General features: G+C 29.4%; 1 protein-coding gene across 3 annotated transcripts in view; it reads left to right on the forward strand.

Annotated features, from left to right (window-relative positions):
- Positions 1 to 16,615, forward strand: part of LOC142318755 (venom dipeptidyl peptidase 4-like) — a 128,517-nt gene that overhangs the window by 62,882 nt on the left and 49,020 nt on the right. Inside the window, exon 1 of one of the 3 annotated variants that reach the window (XM_075355189.1) lies at positions 13,567 to 13,689. The exons of 1 other annotated variant lie outside the window; for it this stretch is intronic. In XM_075355189.1, the coding sequence (XP_075211304.1) occupies positions 13,627 to 13,689 (63 nt within the window). In that variant the 5' untranslated portion in view covers positions 13,567 to 13,626. Of the gene's footprint in view, positions 1 to 13,566; positions 13,690 to 16,615 lie in introns of those variants that run through there. One more of the 3 variants, XM_075355190.1, reaches the window with a different exon arrangement.

Below are 16,615 nucleotides of genomic sequence, written 5' to 3' on the forward strand. Positions count from 1 at the left end.
GAAGGACATTCAGTCTAAAAAAATTCTATCAAATCACTTCTACTTAATTCCAGAAAGCTTAGATGAAAGATAAAAACAAAAAGTTTTAATTATATGCTGTTGTCAGTTTGTCAAGGACAAATATTATTTTATTTTTCAGCTTTAACTTTGAAGAAGTAAATTAAAATATTTTAGATTTTGTTAAATTATATATATATTTATTTTTAAAATAAATATTCATATTATTACTGAAAAATATGAACACAGTTAAAATAACAAAACAAATGTTCGTAGAGGACAGATAGTTTGTCAACATGAAATTCTAGAAGGCTATATAGTATATCGCATTTCCAAGACTTGATTCATATCTTGGGTTTATCGGGTAAATCCTGTTTTCAATCTCGTTTTGTCCAACATCCAAGCGTTAAACCAACATTTAAGACTGGAACGCTAAACTTTCTGAGTTATATTTTTGGTGATATTATTTTATATTAAAGAACTTATTGTATCTTTAGAATTTTATCATCTAGTTCTCTATTAATACATTTTTTTTTTTTTTTTTTTTATTAAACATGAGTAAACAGATTATTATCGTAAATATTCTGGTAGTTTACATACTTTATATTTAATTATTTTAAACGTATGGGTCTTGTGTAAGATTTCGTTGTGCCTAGGTGGTGAGGTAGTATAACTGATTAAGAATGTCTAAATCAAACCGTTAATCATTGAATACTATTCAATAGTTTGAACGTTAATATTTTGTTTTAAAAGTTGAGTTTTTGAGATAAAAATTGTTTAAAATTTGATTTATATGATTGTACCTTTATATAATTCCGAAAATTTGTCTGTCTGTTTCTTTGTTTGCAACAGCATCACGCGAGAACCAACCGACCAATCCCTTTCAAATTTTCAGGATACATTCACGTTATTCCAGAGGTTTTAAGCATAGATCGAGACCCTAGCCCCCTTGGGGATGAAGTTATGAATTAAAGATATTTATTAAAGAAAAATAAATTAATGCTTTTACTTCATTATTATATTTCTATTACCATGGCAACAGAAATAAATTGTGTAGTTTTCCACGTCAAAGTTCTCTGTACCTTAATTACCATAGTTACTTAGTCACTTATTCTTTAATTTAGTTTCTTTTTCAGGTTTATATAAAGCCTGAATACTTTAATTGTTATTTATCAGTATTATTCTAACTATGAGGGTTACGAAAAATCTGGGGGTCCATGGAGATATCAAGCCCGGACCGGCTAGTATTTAATAAAACATAAAAGAATAGATTATACTGAATTAACAGGTTTTTCGGTTTAATGATCTAGAGGAGTTGAAAAACACTGAAAATTGTTTAGTATTATTTAAATCATTAATCTGTTTAAATAGGCACGATAAAGTACAGCTTTAATATTTCTTAAGTAATAAAGCTGTCTTCAAAAAAAAAAATCGATATGGGAAAACTAAGCAGAATATAAAAATTTTTATATTAAGTAAATTTATATACGCGAAAAAAATAATGTGTCAGGAATTTTTATTTTTACTCTATCGAACAGTGGAAAGGTCTTGACCCTACTGCGTTGTACATGTCACGTTTAATGAAAACCATAGCCTCCGCTATCTTGTCGTGATACGTGATGAGATGCAAAAGAGAAAGAAGGTGTAAATTACCGTCGTCTCAATACAACGTTATTTCGTGATTTCTAATAAAATAATAATTTTCATAAATAATTTGTTTCGCCGATCAATTTCCAGACAAAATTTTTATTTTTTTTTAAAAGAAATATTATATACGCTTTCAGCTATAAGATTATTTTAAAATATTTTAGCTTAAAGTTCATAAAAAAATTATACATGAGATTATCTTCTAAAAAACTTTAATAAAAAATAACTAAAGAAGTCTATTGTTTTTACTTTGTCGCTGACTTTCACCCGGAAGGTTTTGGGATCGAATCCCGGTTAGGTTTGACATAAACTGCAAATTTTATATCGCATTATAACGAAAGGGGCAGCTGTAACTGGGCATAAGCTTCTTATTGCTGAAAAAAATAAATAAACGTTTTTATATCTTGAAGAATAATAAGTATCCTTAATTGTGATTCTTCTTATTCTCTCTCCAGTAGCAAGTAGATTAGGTATTAGGTTAAGAGTCTTAAGAAAAGTTAAATTTCTGACTAGTTCTATATTTTGTCCGAGTCACTAGGGATGACAATAAAAAATAAATAAAAAAGATTATATAATTTTAGATTCGTAATTGCAGTAATTAGCCTGGTGAAAATTAGTAGCGTATGAAAAGATACTATTGGATTCGAAGCCGGGCCTTCCCATGAAATGCCGAGACGCTACTTACTCAGCCTCGGAGATCGGCATTGGTAAGCTGTTAATATTATTATAGGAATTGCTATATTGGTAATAATGACAATTATTAAAACTACGTCAAAAATGCCCCAGTATCCCTATAGTCAAATCAGTATTATTAAATTAATATTATATTCTCTGACTAGAAACTTGACTGCTTTGACTATTATCAAAGTACATTTCAGCATCTGGTCTTATCGTTCTTAGCCCGATCGTTTCCGATGGGTTTTTTCTTCTTTTTTTTTAACCTCCAGATCCACCGTTAGGCATTCTTCAAAGGATGAAGCTGAATGATTTGTAGAGTGTGTGAAAATGCCATGCCTGATCGGGATTCGAACCCGGGATCTCCGGATGAAAGGTCGAGACGCTACCACTCGCGCCACGGAGGCCGACCATTTCGATGGGGTTTGGCTAATGAAATCATAACGACCCAACTGCAGTATTAAATTACAAATTAATAGGCATATAAAATGATTATTTTATACGAATGATATTTTTGAAAAGCAGCAACATTCTTTTAATCCGACAATCTACATTTTATTCATCTAAAAACTGGGATGGTCTAATTTCTCAGCCAGAGAAGTTAGGCCTATGTCAGTGGAAAAAAGCTTTTTCATGCATAAACATAATCTATTTATCATTATGGGAACCAAAGATGCATTAATTAACAGAATTAATTATAAAACTTGCCGGAGTTAGTTTTAATAATCAGCGTTTCCTTCGTGATAAAATTAATCTTTTTGTAGTGCTAATAATTTTGTACTGTACATATTTGTTTAATATCGTAACAAAACTTGATAAAATTTTAAAATCATTAAACAATAAACGCTCACTTTAAAAAAGCTAACGATACAGTTATAGGACTTTCCCGTTACGTGGCTAAAGCCGCGTTCCGGGAAAGTTTCACAACTATGGGTTGTTTCTGATTCGTGGCTTACACACACATACACACTCAATTTAAAATATTTATCATTTTATTCAAATAAAATATTTTTTCGTTTACTTAATTCAATGATTCTAACTAAACCACGCGCATACCGTATTTAATTCGGGCGGGTGTGGTGGTACTAGCGGCGACGGTCGGTACTAACTAAACTACAACTTACATAAAACAAATTTTGCGTATCGGCAGACGATGTAGCCGTAAGGTTCAATGCACCAGGTACCGAGTCAACTAGGCGATCGAATTCCAGACCGAGTTACTTTTTTAAACTTTAAATGTTATTCATTTATTTAATTCTACCGCTCACCTGTGACGTCACAACACAGCAGTAATGTAGAGTAATTTTTGACCGGTGGATGCGATTTTGCAAATATTGTTATTTTCTAATTGTTAACAAATGTGCTTAAGAAAAATATGACCTTAATTAGGCGAAATCTCCTCCTGTAGAGCAAGGGTGACTTTGCTCTACAACCTCATCCCCTTGACCTCTTAAGTTGAAAATTTAGTGCCATCAATGTTCCATACATAGAAGTAATCTAAGTTTGGTCAAAATCGGTTCAGTAGTTCTTGAAATATAAAGTGATTTAGAGGCCAACACCGAACACACGTACATACGAACATTAACATCCGGAAAACTTTCATCTGCTTTTTTGGGTCCTTTAGGTGTCCAAACGTCAAGATCCGGTGAAAATAGCATATGCCCAAATTGGTCCGATTACAATACTTTCCCTTCTAGAGCAATAACTCTGCTATAGCGCTATCTAGACGGGAAAATAAAAATGTAACGTTATTTCTAAACAACGTTTTGAGCAAATTAGTATCACTTTCTTCACTAGAGTTGTGATACACCGTTGTTAAAAATCCATTAAATATGCCATTTAATAATATATAAAATATTTTTGTTTGTTAATTTAATATATTGTTTTTGTGAAATTTTGTGTAACGGTTGACGGATTTAATGCCAGATCAGTTGTAATCTGCAAACAGAAAGGCTTTGAGATTAGAAATAAATAATTAGCTATAAGGACTGTAGAAACCCTCCAAAAACAAAAAAAGTCTGCAAGAAATTTTATGGTGATAAATTACTGCAGTTTTTTTAAATAATGAAACCGAAAAAATTTAACACTGTGACGAATTTCCTTACCAAGTCTTTTTAGATGGTAAACTAAGTTGAAAGAATTTAACAGTAATTGGCTAAATATAAATAAAAAACACTTATAAAAAATACATTTACTTAAGAAATGTACATTTACCAGATGATGCAATTCTTTAATCGCTAATAAATTGCAACATTTATCCAGTTAAAATAAAGAATTTGCGGTAAAACTTTGTAGTAAAAAAAATATTGTAAAATGAAAAAAAACCAGTACCTTAACCTTACAGGAATGTGGCAAGAAGAATCTGTACGTAGAGAGAATCTCTCCTTTACATGATCTATAAACAAGCCGGTATGTAGTCATGATAAGAATGTACAGATTATTATACCTCGGTCTTGGGAAATTTTGTTCTACAATTATTTGTTACTCCGTTCCACTAGTTTCAATGTTTGTTACTTAAAATAATATAAATTTGAAAATAAGGGTGGTATAAATACCATTTGCAATAAAAAAACTTACTTAAAATCGTAACCTTGACGGTATTTTTTGTCGTTTAACTGGCACCATCGTTAGATATTGCAGAAAAAATATACATAAAAAAAGAAATAATAAAAAAGATTTATTGGTAACTAAACAGTACTTACGAAACACCTTAAAGTATTTTTAGCTTGGATTTTAGAATAAAAATGTCTAACAAAGTTGTAATACTTTACTGACATTAGTTATTTATTCTTATATAATGGAAAAATAATGATACATGAAAAAGTTACCTAAGATTTCTTTTTTGGGGTTGGGGTAATTTATGATTGTTTTTTATTACAAAATTATCATTGAACTCGTACGTTTAAATAAAGAAAAAAAAGTTTTAAAATTCAGAAAATCTGTATTTTTATTTTTTTCTACTCCCCCATCTCCAAAATCACCATCCAAAATTATTTTTTTAATTTTGTACGTATGCTATGTCAAATGTAAGAAACTAAAAAAGATTCCATTGAAAAATGTACAAGTAATAAAAATTTACCTAAGATTTCTTTTTCATGGGTGGGAGTATAAATTAAAATGAAATTTTGCTGTAATATTGTTATTAAAAATTTTTAAAACCAAAAAAGTTTTAAAAATACAAAAAATCGATATTTTTAAAAATTGATCGGCTCCCCCACCCACAATATTGTTTCCAAAGTTTTTTTTTGTGTCACTTGCACTACCACTATGCTTCTCTTCTCTTTTTATCTGTTTAGCCTCCGGAATTACAGTAAGGTAATTCAGAGGCTAATATTTCAGAGGATGAATGAGGATGATAAGTATAAGTGTAAATGAAGTGTAGTCTTGTACCGTCTCAGTTTGACCATTCCTGAGATATATAGTTAACTGAAACAAACCACCAAAGAACGGGTGGTTGGTTCCGACCCGGAGACGTGGATCCAGCCCCGGGAGGGGTGTTGGTGAGGTGAAGGCAAATGGAACTCTATCCATAAATGGGATTCCTCCCCTCACCAGAAAAAAACCACCAAAGAACACCGGTATCCACCGATCTAGTTAAAATAAAGGATTTAAATCGGATTTAAAATACGTATATTAACGTAAATATGTATATTTACGGATTTAAATCCGTATAAAGATCCGTAGCCGTATAAAGATCCGTATTTAGATCTGTAGCCTTTATTAAGATTTGAACTTTAGAATTGTCGACTTCAAAATCAGCTAATTTCTGATGACGAGTTCACCATTAGACCAATTCGGTGGGCAACTACTACTACTACGCCTAGGGAGACATTAAAAAATATGTTATAAATAAAAAATAGTTTTTATCGATTTTTGGGGGAAGAGGGAAATTTTGAGACAATATTTTTAAATAAGATGTACGCATGTACTGAGTTTAATATAAAGTGGAGTTTATTTGCAAAATTTTGTGAAAATTGACCTTAAATAGATAGCTATCTACCCCACCCCCTGGAGATATTGACCCAAAAACTTAACCAAAAAAATTTCCCCACAAACTCTACAAACTTTCATCAAAATCGATTAATCCAGTCAAAAGTTATTAAGCTTCAAATACGCCACAGCACGTATATACATACGTATGAACAATACCCTCGAAAAAAAAATCAGGGGTAAAAATAAAAATAAATTGCTTTTTGGGGTCCCTGGGTCAGGAAACGTCGAAAAATGTAAGAAAATCATATACACCTTTTTTTGACTGATTTAATGATAATCAGTCACACTTTCCTTCTGGCAGCAAAGCTATAGAGCTATGATGACACGAAAGTAAAATGGAAGAAAAAATACAACTAACTCACTAACTGTTGGCTTTCTAGGCAATCCCAGTAGAAACAGTAAATTTAATTGAAAAATGTCTAAACTATTTAATCTTCAATTCAAGCTACCCACCCCGATTTCGTCCACGACTTTTTTGTAGGCGGGTAGATAAAACTTATCTCTAGAAAGACAAAGATCTTTTTAATAAATTTTGAATTTTATTGTACTGGAATTATAGAAATGTAATGACAAAAGTTTCTTAATTATTTGTATTTTTACTTCATTATTTTATAAAAACTGATATTACAATAACAGGAATAGTTTATAAAAGGTATTGAAAATGACTTCCTCCAGCATCAATACTTTACAGTACACGTTTCAATTTGTTTTCAAACACTTTAACCAGCTGATGTACTGGAATGTCTCATATGTATGCCGTTGTTGCAGTTGTTAGTTTGTCAATCGTGCGTGGTCTGTTGTGATACACTGCTTGTTTTGTTGCCCCTCATAGAAGGTAATCTGGTAATCTGATAATCTGGGGGAGTCAGATCGGGCAATCGTACAGGCCACAAGCCCCTCGAAATAATTCATTCATCAAAGATGTTTCGTAAAATAGTCTTTGACCTGTTAGCTGGGTGCGCTGTGGCGCCATCTTGTTGAAACCAACCGTAATTGATTTTCACTTCTGTTAACTGACTAATAAACATATTGTACTGGTTTGTTAAACCAGTACAGTAAAGATCATTATTAACTGCATTTTTAAAAAAGATTGGACCCACAATTCACGTTCTACACACACCGACCCAGACTCTAATTTTAGTTTGTGTAAAGATTGTCCGTGTAATACATGAGGATTAGTTGTCGACCACAGTCGTGTTTTTTGTGGATCAATGCAGATGAAACAACGCTTCATCTATTAAAAAAAAAAAACGTAATATCGAGGACACCTAAGGAATTTTGGTCAATAAAATGTTTAAACCATTGAATAATTTAGTGTTCTGGCATGACCTGCAGGTTACAGTACTTGATTTTATAAGAGAAAAGTTTCTTTCATTTTTTTCTTAGTGCGGTAACAAGTCAGATATCTTGCTGCTGTGATAACTTACGCATTGACTTTGATGGACTTTCGGCCATAGCATTAGAAATATTAAACAACTTCTGTTCGTTTGGCTTAATTGGTCTTCAACAGAACCTATTGCCCGAAATTTTCCGAAAGAGTTCGAACTGCACTGCGGTGAGGAACAGAAGTATAAAGAAACTTTTCAGAAAGTTTGTATTTTACTAAAGCAGTATACTTATCACCATCACGAAAGACGTATTCAACCAGAAAAATGCGTTCTTTTACCTAAAGAACCATACGTTTCTTGAACTATTGATTCCGATAAATGAAACAACACGAAATGAAACGGAGCACTTTCAATCACAACTCAACTACTGACTTGTCTTGGTTTATTATTGAGCAACGCCCAATAAACCCATAGGACAACCAACGTAACGCCGAAAGAGAAGAATGCACCAGATAATTCTAAAACACACTGCACAGCGATTTTCCGAACGCTCTGTGTAATGGAGGTTTGAAATTAATTTATTTTTTTAATTTATTCCTGAAAAATTTCAACCATAAGAATATTAAACTGTTATCCCCACTCTTAAATTTTTTTCACAGGCGAGGTTCTCTTTTATTGGTTTAAGACTCATGTGTTTGTTTCTTACAATCAATAAGTTTTAGCGTACGCTATTAAAAATACATGCGCTAAGTATTGATGGGCAATCCTGATTGGAATGGTTTTAATCATTTTAAAATTAAATTTACATGACTAAGACGACTATTTAATGAGATTATTTAGAATGATGACAACAGTTGTTTTAATCTGTTTACGTCAATTTTTTACTCTTATTCTGAAATTCCAGCTAAAGATATTTGTTTTTTAGATTTTGTAAATACTATTAATTTGTAAATTTGTATTATTTATTATTATTATTTTATTTTTTTTATGATGATTATTTAAAAATCAAAATGACCTTCTAGGTTTAAATTTTAAATAACTTTTTTTTATAAATACTTTGTGGTTTTCTTTTCAGTTTATTTCAATAAATAACGCATAGTGCAACCATAGTAAAACTTAGAAATGATTTTTAATAATAACATTTAAAACAATATAATTTAATAATCATATATTATTGTCAATTCAATATAGCGTAATGAAAACCTGCTTATTCTAATTAAACATTTTAATTAATTTAATTTATTTTGTTATACTCCTCTACAAATTCTTATCCGAACTGTATTAAGATCATTGTTTAAAAAAAGATATAATTCACAAATAAAAAAGAATGTTACGTACAGAAAAGATTGTATACAGTATGTAACCTAATTTTTTTCATTTATTAATCAGTCAAGCATTATACAAAATACGAAATATCTAATAAACCAAAGAAAACGGTTATGAAAAGTAATTAACGGTTTGGATCCATTACTAGGTAATATAATTTGAAAATGTATGAATAATACAAATATAATGAATTATAACTGAAAAGGAGATCGTTATGAATGTAATAATTGAGGTAAGAAAATGCATTAATACAGAATGTTTATTTTAAAACGCAATCCAAAAAAAAAGCAAACCAATTAAAAGAAAAATGATGTGCTATATTTAATGCAGTTAGTTAATTATAAATATTACAATTATTTGTGCAAAACAATAATGAGATCAAATTTTTTTATCACAGATGTTAAAAGTGTCCACCATTTTCATCAACGCAAGCCTTTACCCTCTTTTTCATATTCCGTGCAACCTTTGGAATTGTTCAGTTTCCAATGTCTCGTAATTCTTGACTTATATTGGCTTTCATTTCTTCAGTGATGTGTGGAATATTTTTTAATTCACAACCTTTTAGATAATCCCAAAAAAAAAATCTGCCGGAGAAAAATCTGGTGATCTAGCTGGCCATAAGCCAATCGATATTACTCTTTCACTAAATAAATTTCTCAAAAGGTACATTGTTGATCTTGCCGTGTAACATGTAGCCCCATCTTGTTGAAACCATGAATCTCTTTCATTTAACTTTAGACTTTTAATAAATTGCGTTACAATTTCTTGGTAGAGGTCTGCATTACAAATGTTTTCAAAGAATATGAGGCCGATTATTCTTCGCCTGAAAATTGAACACCACACACAGATTTTCTGTGGGTGTAGAGGTCATGAACGGATGATGTTAGGATTGTTGGAGCTCCACTAGCGAACACTCCGAGAAAAAAAACCTCATCTGTAAAAAATTTTAATGCTTTCCCGAACAAACTGTGGAGCCTAGCAGAATAATCAACCGGGTATAGTTCATGTTATACATGAATTCGGCACGGTATTGCAATTTCGTATTTTAAGTGTCCGGGTAGCTTCAAAGGCACTATAAAGAGACATTCCTTTCTGTTGCGCAAGTTTTCGTAATAAAATGATTTGTTAGCTGACTTTAAAAAGCTTTCTCTAACATCTTCCAGTGTTTCGTCATTAAATACTGAACGTTTCCGGGTAGTCTCTGATTGCCAACAGCACTAGTCCCACTATATTTCTTTATCAAACGATCATTTGAAAATTTATTTGGTATATATTACTCGGGAACTGCAACTGAAAAGTTTCTTGACTCAAACAAAAGATTTAATAGTTAAAAAATGTTCAAAAATAAAATTCCTTTCTTCCATGGACAAAACCATTTCTTCTTATATAAAAACACTGATAACCAAAAATAATTAACTATTCACAAAAAAAAAGTAGAAAATTTTATCAGTTGATTGTAAAACAATAACAATAGGCAATGCTGCCAACCTTTTCATCCAAAATTATTGTATTAACTGTTCTAGAAAATATTTTGCTTAGGTTGCGTTTTAAAACAAACATCCACTAATAAAAGTTAAAGAAAGGATGAAGGAAGGCATCTGAGATTGTATTTTTCTAGTAGGAAAAATTTTCTAACTTCACTTAAACACATTTAATGTTACAAAATTATTAAAAAATAAATAAAATACTTCTTTTAATGTAACTTCTTGAGGAAATGAGCGATGACAAAATAAACTTATTAAAAAATTAACAAAATTGACTTTAAAAAAAAATGCTAAAATAGATAGAATAATATCACATATTCTTTCTGGAGGTCAGTTGAAAAATTAAAAAACCATCGAAAAGATATGAAAATTTAATTTACTGCTTTTTGTAAAAAAGAGAAAAGAAAAAAAATTAATTTTAATTTAAAAGAAGTGTTGTATTATATTTACATTTTGGTACGTTTTTATTTTTTTAAGTTGGTATTATTATTATTATTAATATTTTTATTATTATTATTATTATTTAAAGTTTATTTCGTTTTACATTTTTTAGTTTTATTTAAAATATGAATAGGTGAACAAAAATGCTACCTATATAAAAGAAATATAAAGGCAAGAAAAATACAATTTGATAAAAATAAGCAAAAAAAAATGTTGAAACGTTTTTGTAGTGTGATGCTTTCTAAAATGCAAAAAATATAATTATTATTACTGCTTTACCCAAGATTTTAAAATCTTTAAAAGTATTGATAAAATTAGTAATAAAAAATTGTTTTAAGAAGTTTGTAATTTTTTTTTTGAAAAAAAAAGAACAGTGGACCTTTTAACTTATTAAATCATCATTAAATTTGGAAATTCAAGGAACTGTATTACCAAAGTAAAACATACTGTAAAGTAATTATATTGAAGCTAAAGAATATGAATTGCACAATAAAATATAAAAAGTATTTTTATTATACAGATTTAGATTGTATATATCGTATATTATACGACCTGGATTCGAACCCGGGACCTTCAGATGAAAAGACCTCCGGATGAATGAAAATTCATTTTTACATTTATTAACAATATTTATATTATTCTATTTACATTAATATTAAAATTACATTATTTATTTATTATACAGTGAATATATATATTTATATATATATATATACTGCGAGTCAAAATTCTCTTATAGAATTACACTGTCATCTTAGTAAAATCTGGATCAACGAGAAATTACCAGAACGTTGGACAACAGGAGTTATTCATTTATTGTTCAAAAAGGGTGACAGAACAGATCCAGATAATTACAGAGAAATTAATCATGGAAAACTATAAGATATGCCGAAAACAATTTTTATTTCATTTATAGATTTTAAAAACGTGTACGATTGTTGTCACAGACAAACCCTGTTAAAAATCTTAAGAAATTATGGATTACACCCATAATTAGTAAATATAACTGATCTATAAACACAAAATCAAAAGTAAAATTCAGAGGAGAAATCTCCGAACATTTTACAATAAATATGGGATTAGGACAAGGCGATGGACTTTCGCCACTTCTTTTCAACGTTACTCTGGATTATATCATGAAATTATGGTCCAAAGAAAATTAGCAAAAGATAAAAATCTAAAATGGGATCAAAAATTAAGACAAAAGTCTGCTGATGATCTAGCATTGTTAGCCCAAAGTATGGAAGAAGTAAAAAAGCAAATCGTCAGCCTGGAAAAGATTGCTGAGAAAATTGGGTAAAACCTTCATATGGCCGAGATTATGGCCATGGAACCGTAGTGCATAAATAAGATAAAAATTAATAGCAAAAGAAATCAAATTAATACAGAAATTTAAATATTTGGGAAAAATTATAAATAACAAATTAAAAGAAAATTCAACCTCGAACAACAGAGCGACAAAAATGAGAAACCTCAAACATAAAAAAAATGTTTACCAACAAAGACAAAAATACGACACTACAGTAATTTTTCCAGAAGCACTTTACGCTTACGAAACATTATTCCAAAGTAAAAAAGAAAATAAAAGTGATCAAATGATCAAAAAAGAATGAAGATTAATCAGAACATACATAATAAAAATTATAAAAAATATGGATGAGGCGAATCGCAACCGACGAAACCGTTTACAAAAATATTATAGAACCAGTTATTGGTCTAATGATAAAAACGGTTATCTTACTTTTTCCACATCATACGATTGCCAGAAAGTAGATTACTAAAACTGGTAATCACAAGCCTGAGATTGAGAAAACGGTGAGAAATACATAACAGAAATAAAGAAAGACCTACAAGAGATTGGACTAAAAGGTGAAGACGCAAATTATAATCTAAAAATCAACGCAATTCTAAAAACAAGGTTGTTTTGTTTTTTACAAACAAAACAACCTGAAATATAAGGGTTTCGGACGAACTAAGAAAGATCAGATCCGATATCCTAAAGAAATACTGGTAAATTCAGCAGACCAAGCCAACGAAGAAAGTCAGAAGGAAATCTGACATAAATTAACTTAAGTGGATCTAGTGCGGTCATAAAATCAAAAAAAAAAGAAAATATATAGATAAAATTTTAAATTACTGATTGTTTAAGAGATTTGACTTTAAAAATACCATTATCAAAAAAAAGAGAAAAATTACACACGTGTATGTCAATTATACATTCTTTTCTAAACTCTGGCCCAGATTATTTTTATAATTGAATAATTACGCATCTAGTACGTTCTTTATCTTACACTCATAGATATGCGTACGAACACAGAATATAGGTTCTAAAACTCATGACGTATAAAATTTCATTTTTTTTCTTTACTTAATGGATGAGATTTTAAGCTCCTATTCTCTATTATATACCTGCGTACCTGAAGGTATTTTAAGAAATCGTGTGAGCATCAAAAAGAAAGATTCATGCGGCGCAATTAGTGTTATTCTTTAGTAAGAGCCTGACAGCGATAGGTGTCTAATAACAGGTCTACTAATTGCTTAAGGTGGTACGTGGTGTGTTATGAGGTGGTAGTTTTGGTATTGTGATCGCAGTGGTGGGGTATCGGTTACGAAGCTCCCGGCGCACGAGAAAAATGAACCGGCCGGCATCAGAGAGGATTTTATAAAGTTTAGTGTGCGGGTAACCTCCGTGAGTCGAGGTTGTTAGTTCGCCATGCGCCGTTTGTGATTCCGTCATGACTGGACCTCAGACTCGTGTTAACGGGAATAGTACATTAGAAATGGGCAGTAGTAATCAGGTAAATTAAATAAATGGTAATCGTAAAATAATTATCATACTTTACACATTTCATGTTACAGTTTATTTCTAGGAATAATTTATTACAGTAATTATTGTTATATAGATAAATTAAACTGGTTTATTTGTTATCTGTTAATAATTTGAAATAATCATTTGCCGCTAAAATTAACAATTATTAATCTTTACATCTATAAACGTTTTTTAGTTTTGATTCAATTTCATTCTACTTTTAACACAATTCTAATTTAATTTTTAACTTCTAAATCATAATATTAATCTAGATTTACTATTAACATAATAATAATATAACGCTATTGTTTTAAAATTTTGAATAACTTTATTGAGAAAACAATTAATTGGTGTTTTACTTATAGAAATCCTCAAATAAAATATCAAATGGGATATACACTAGAAACGTAAAGTCATTACCTCATCGTGAATAAGGCTGTTCATTTCTATACACAAATTATAGTATTAAAATGTAAAATACATAACAAAAAGCACTGGGACGTTTTTACACAATTAAAGCTGTTCGAAAAATGCTAAAAAAAACTTCAAACGCAATGTTTTTCTTTAATTTTAAATAAATATTCCTTTTATTCACGATAAGGTGGTAATTTCTTTATGTTGAAATTTGTTCTCAGTTTTAGTTAATATATTTAACTGAAAGATAATTAAGATGGTAAAAGTAAAAAAAAATGATTCGATAAACAGTTTATTCTTTTTCTAAAGAAGTTATACAATGCATATGTAAATCTGATCTGTATATAAAAACGTATTACGTAAAACACGTTAGGAATGGAAAGGAATAAAAAGACAGAGCCAACATTTGCCTAGATTTATCAGGGATATTATGGTAAAATCTTCATCAGAACGTTACAAAATACAAAATTAATTATAAATTTTTTTTTTAAATTTTTTTCAAAAATACGCTTTTCTTAAAATAAGTAACAAAAGAAAAACAATTCGCACTAAAGAGTAAAAAATCTCGTGTGTACTTATGTACGCACGTAAGAAGTTATACTTATTTGGTGTGAATAAAAAAGAATTTTTTTACGCATTCAAACAAATTTGAACCGAGTCAAACGATCGATAGACGACATTAATACAACGAATAAAAGTTTGAATAAGTAACACTTAAATTAAATTAAATAATATTTTTTTTTTTTTTAGCGGCTTATGATATGAAAAATATGATACAGATAGTTTTATTATGTAATAGTGTATTTTCTCAAAAATTTTGTTTTTGTTAAATTTAAAATCATTTATGTAAAATCAATAATTTATCTGATGTGTGCTATTTTCTGTCATTAAAAAATATAATTTTTCTCATAAAAAATAATACTTACATAAATATAACCTCAAATCTTGATACATAATTTTCACAAAAAATAAATATTCGCTGCAATATAAAGTTTTAGAATATGAACTACATTATTCACAATTTAAAATATCCGTCTTCAGAAATCCGTGTATATAAATGTATATTTATTACGACTCAATATCTGTTATGTTTACACGTGCTAATCACTTAATTGCATTGAACGACTGATTGAATTAGACACTACACGCATGTGCGTGCAAACTGATCCACTTGGGTCTGCGAAAATCTTCATGGTGTGTTGCATCGGCGCGCGCAACTTTCGTAACTTGCTGAAAATACACTGATCAGTTTTTCTAATGCGCCAAAAGAAGCATAACTTCAAAAATAATTTTGTTTTTAAGAAAATTACTTGTAAAAAAATTACTTTCAAGATTGTTTTTTTTTTAAATTCTATTTATGCATGACTAAAAAGAAAAGCGTGACGCGCGCTCTAACTATAAAATCGAGAGCGCGCCCACGCTTTTCTTTTTAGTCGTGCATAAATAGAGAATTTTTTTGAAAACAAAATTATTTTTAGTACGAATCTTTTTTTTTTATTGTTATTTATTCATTTTTTTAAATGAAAAGCATGTTTTTAGAAAATTAAAAACTTTTTTTTTATTTTTTTACTTTTTAGTCATAATTAAAGTTGTAATATATAACCTTTGTTATATTATAACGTGAAGAATTAGTTTCCATTATTATACATAATCAAATGATTAGTGTACATAAATTTTAGAAGGTAAATTTAGATTAGTTATATTAAAATCTGCTTAAACAGCCAGATCTGCTCATACTGAATCGATAATCAAGATCAATCGGATCGATAGCTACATCTTATCGATTCAACTCTCTTCCTAAATATGTTACCCTTGATCTCCGAAAATTTATATAAATGTTCTGTATAAAAATCATAGAAATATATGAAATTAAGAATGGAATATTTTATTGTTACCCGACTTACGTCGCTGTGTAAAATTTCACCGTTTTAAGAAACGTCGGGAAATGAGTTTTAAGGTGCAAAATTTGAGGACACGGTTGAATCATTGCAAGTTAAAAAAGAGGATGTAATAATAGAAAAATAGAACTGGTTAAAGTCCATAAAAGTTAAAAATAAAAATATATGAAATAATACTAAGGTAATTATCTGGAGATACTAAATAAATAAAATTAATTTGAACGTGTTAATGAAAATTATTAAATTTATGTACAGGTTAAACGGAAATACAGAAATTTAGGTTTACGTTATTTTCATTTAATTAGTATTATTTAAAAACTCATCATTAGAATATCTTTTAGTTTTATTTAAAATAAATTGTTGTAAAATTCTTTTAAATAAATTGTTAATTTATTCAAAATTGCAATGGAAGCATTTATCTGGTTTGATAGACGTGGATGTTATTGTTTTTTTCAAGAATGATTGTGGTTTTTACTTCCTTTTACAAAATAAAGGAAGTATTGTGATCGCGAAAATTTCGGTTTTCAGATTTCAACGGAAATGTCCATTTTCACCATCCCTGAATCCATATTGACTAGTTTCGGCGTGACGTGTGTACGTACA

This window comes from Lycorma delicatula, chromosome 2 (genome assembly GCF_047948215.1).
Source record: "Lycorma delicatula isolate Av1 chromosome 2, ASM4794821v1, whole genome shotgun sequence".
Lineage (NCBI taxonomy): Eukaryota > Metazoa > Arthropoda > Insecta > Hemiptera > Fulgoridae > Lycorma > Lycorma delicatula.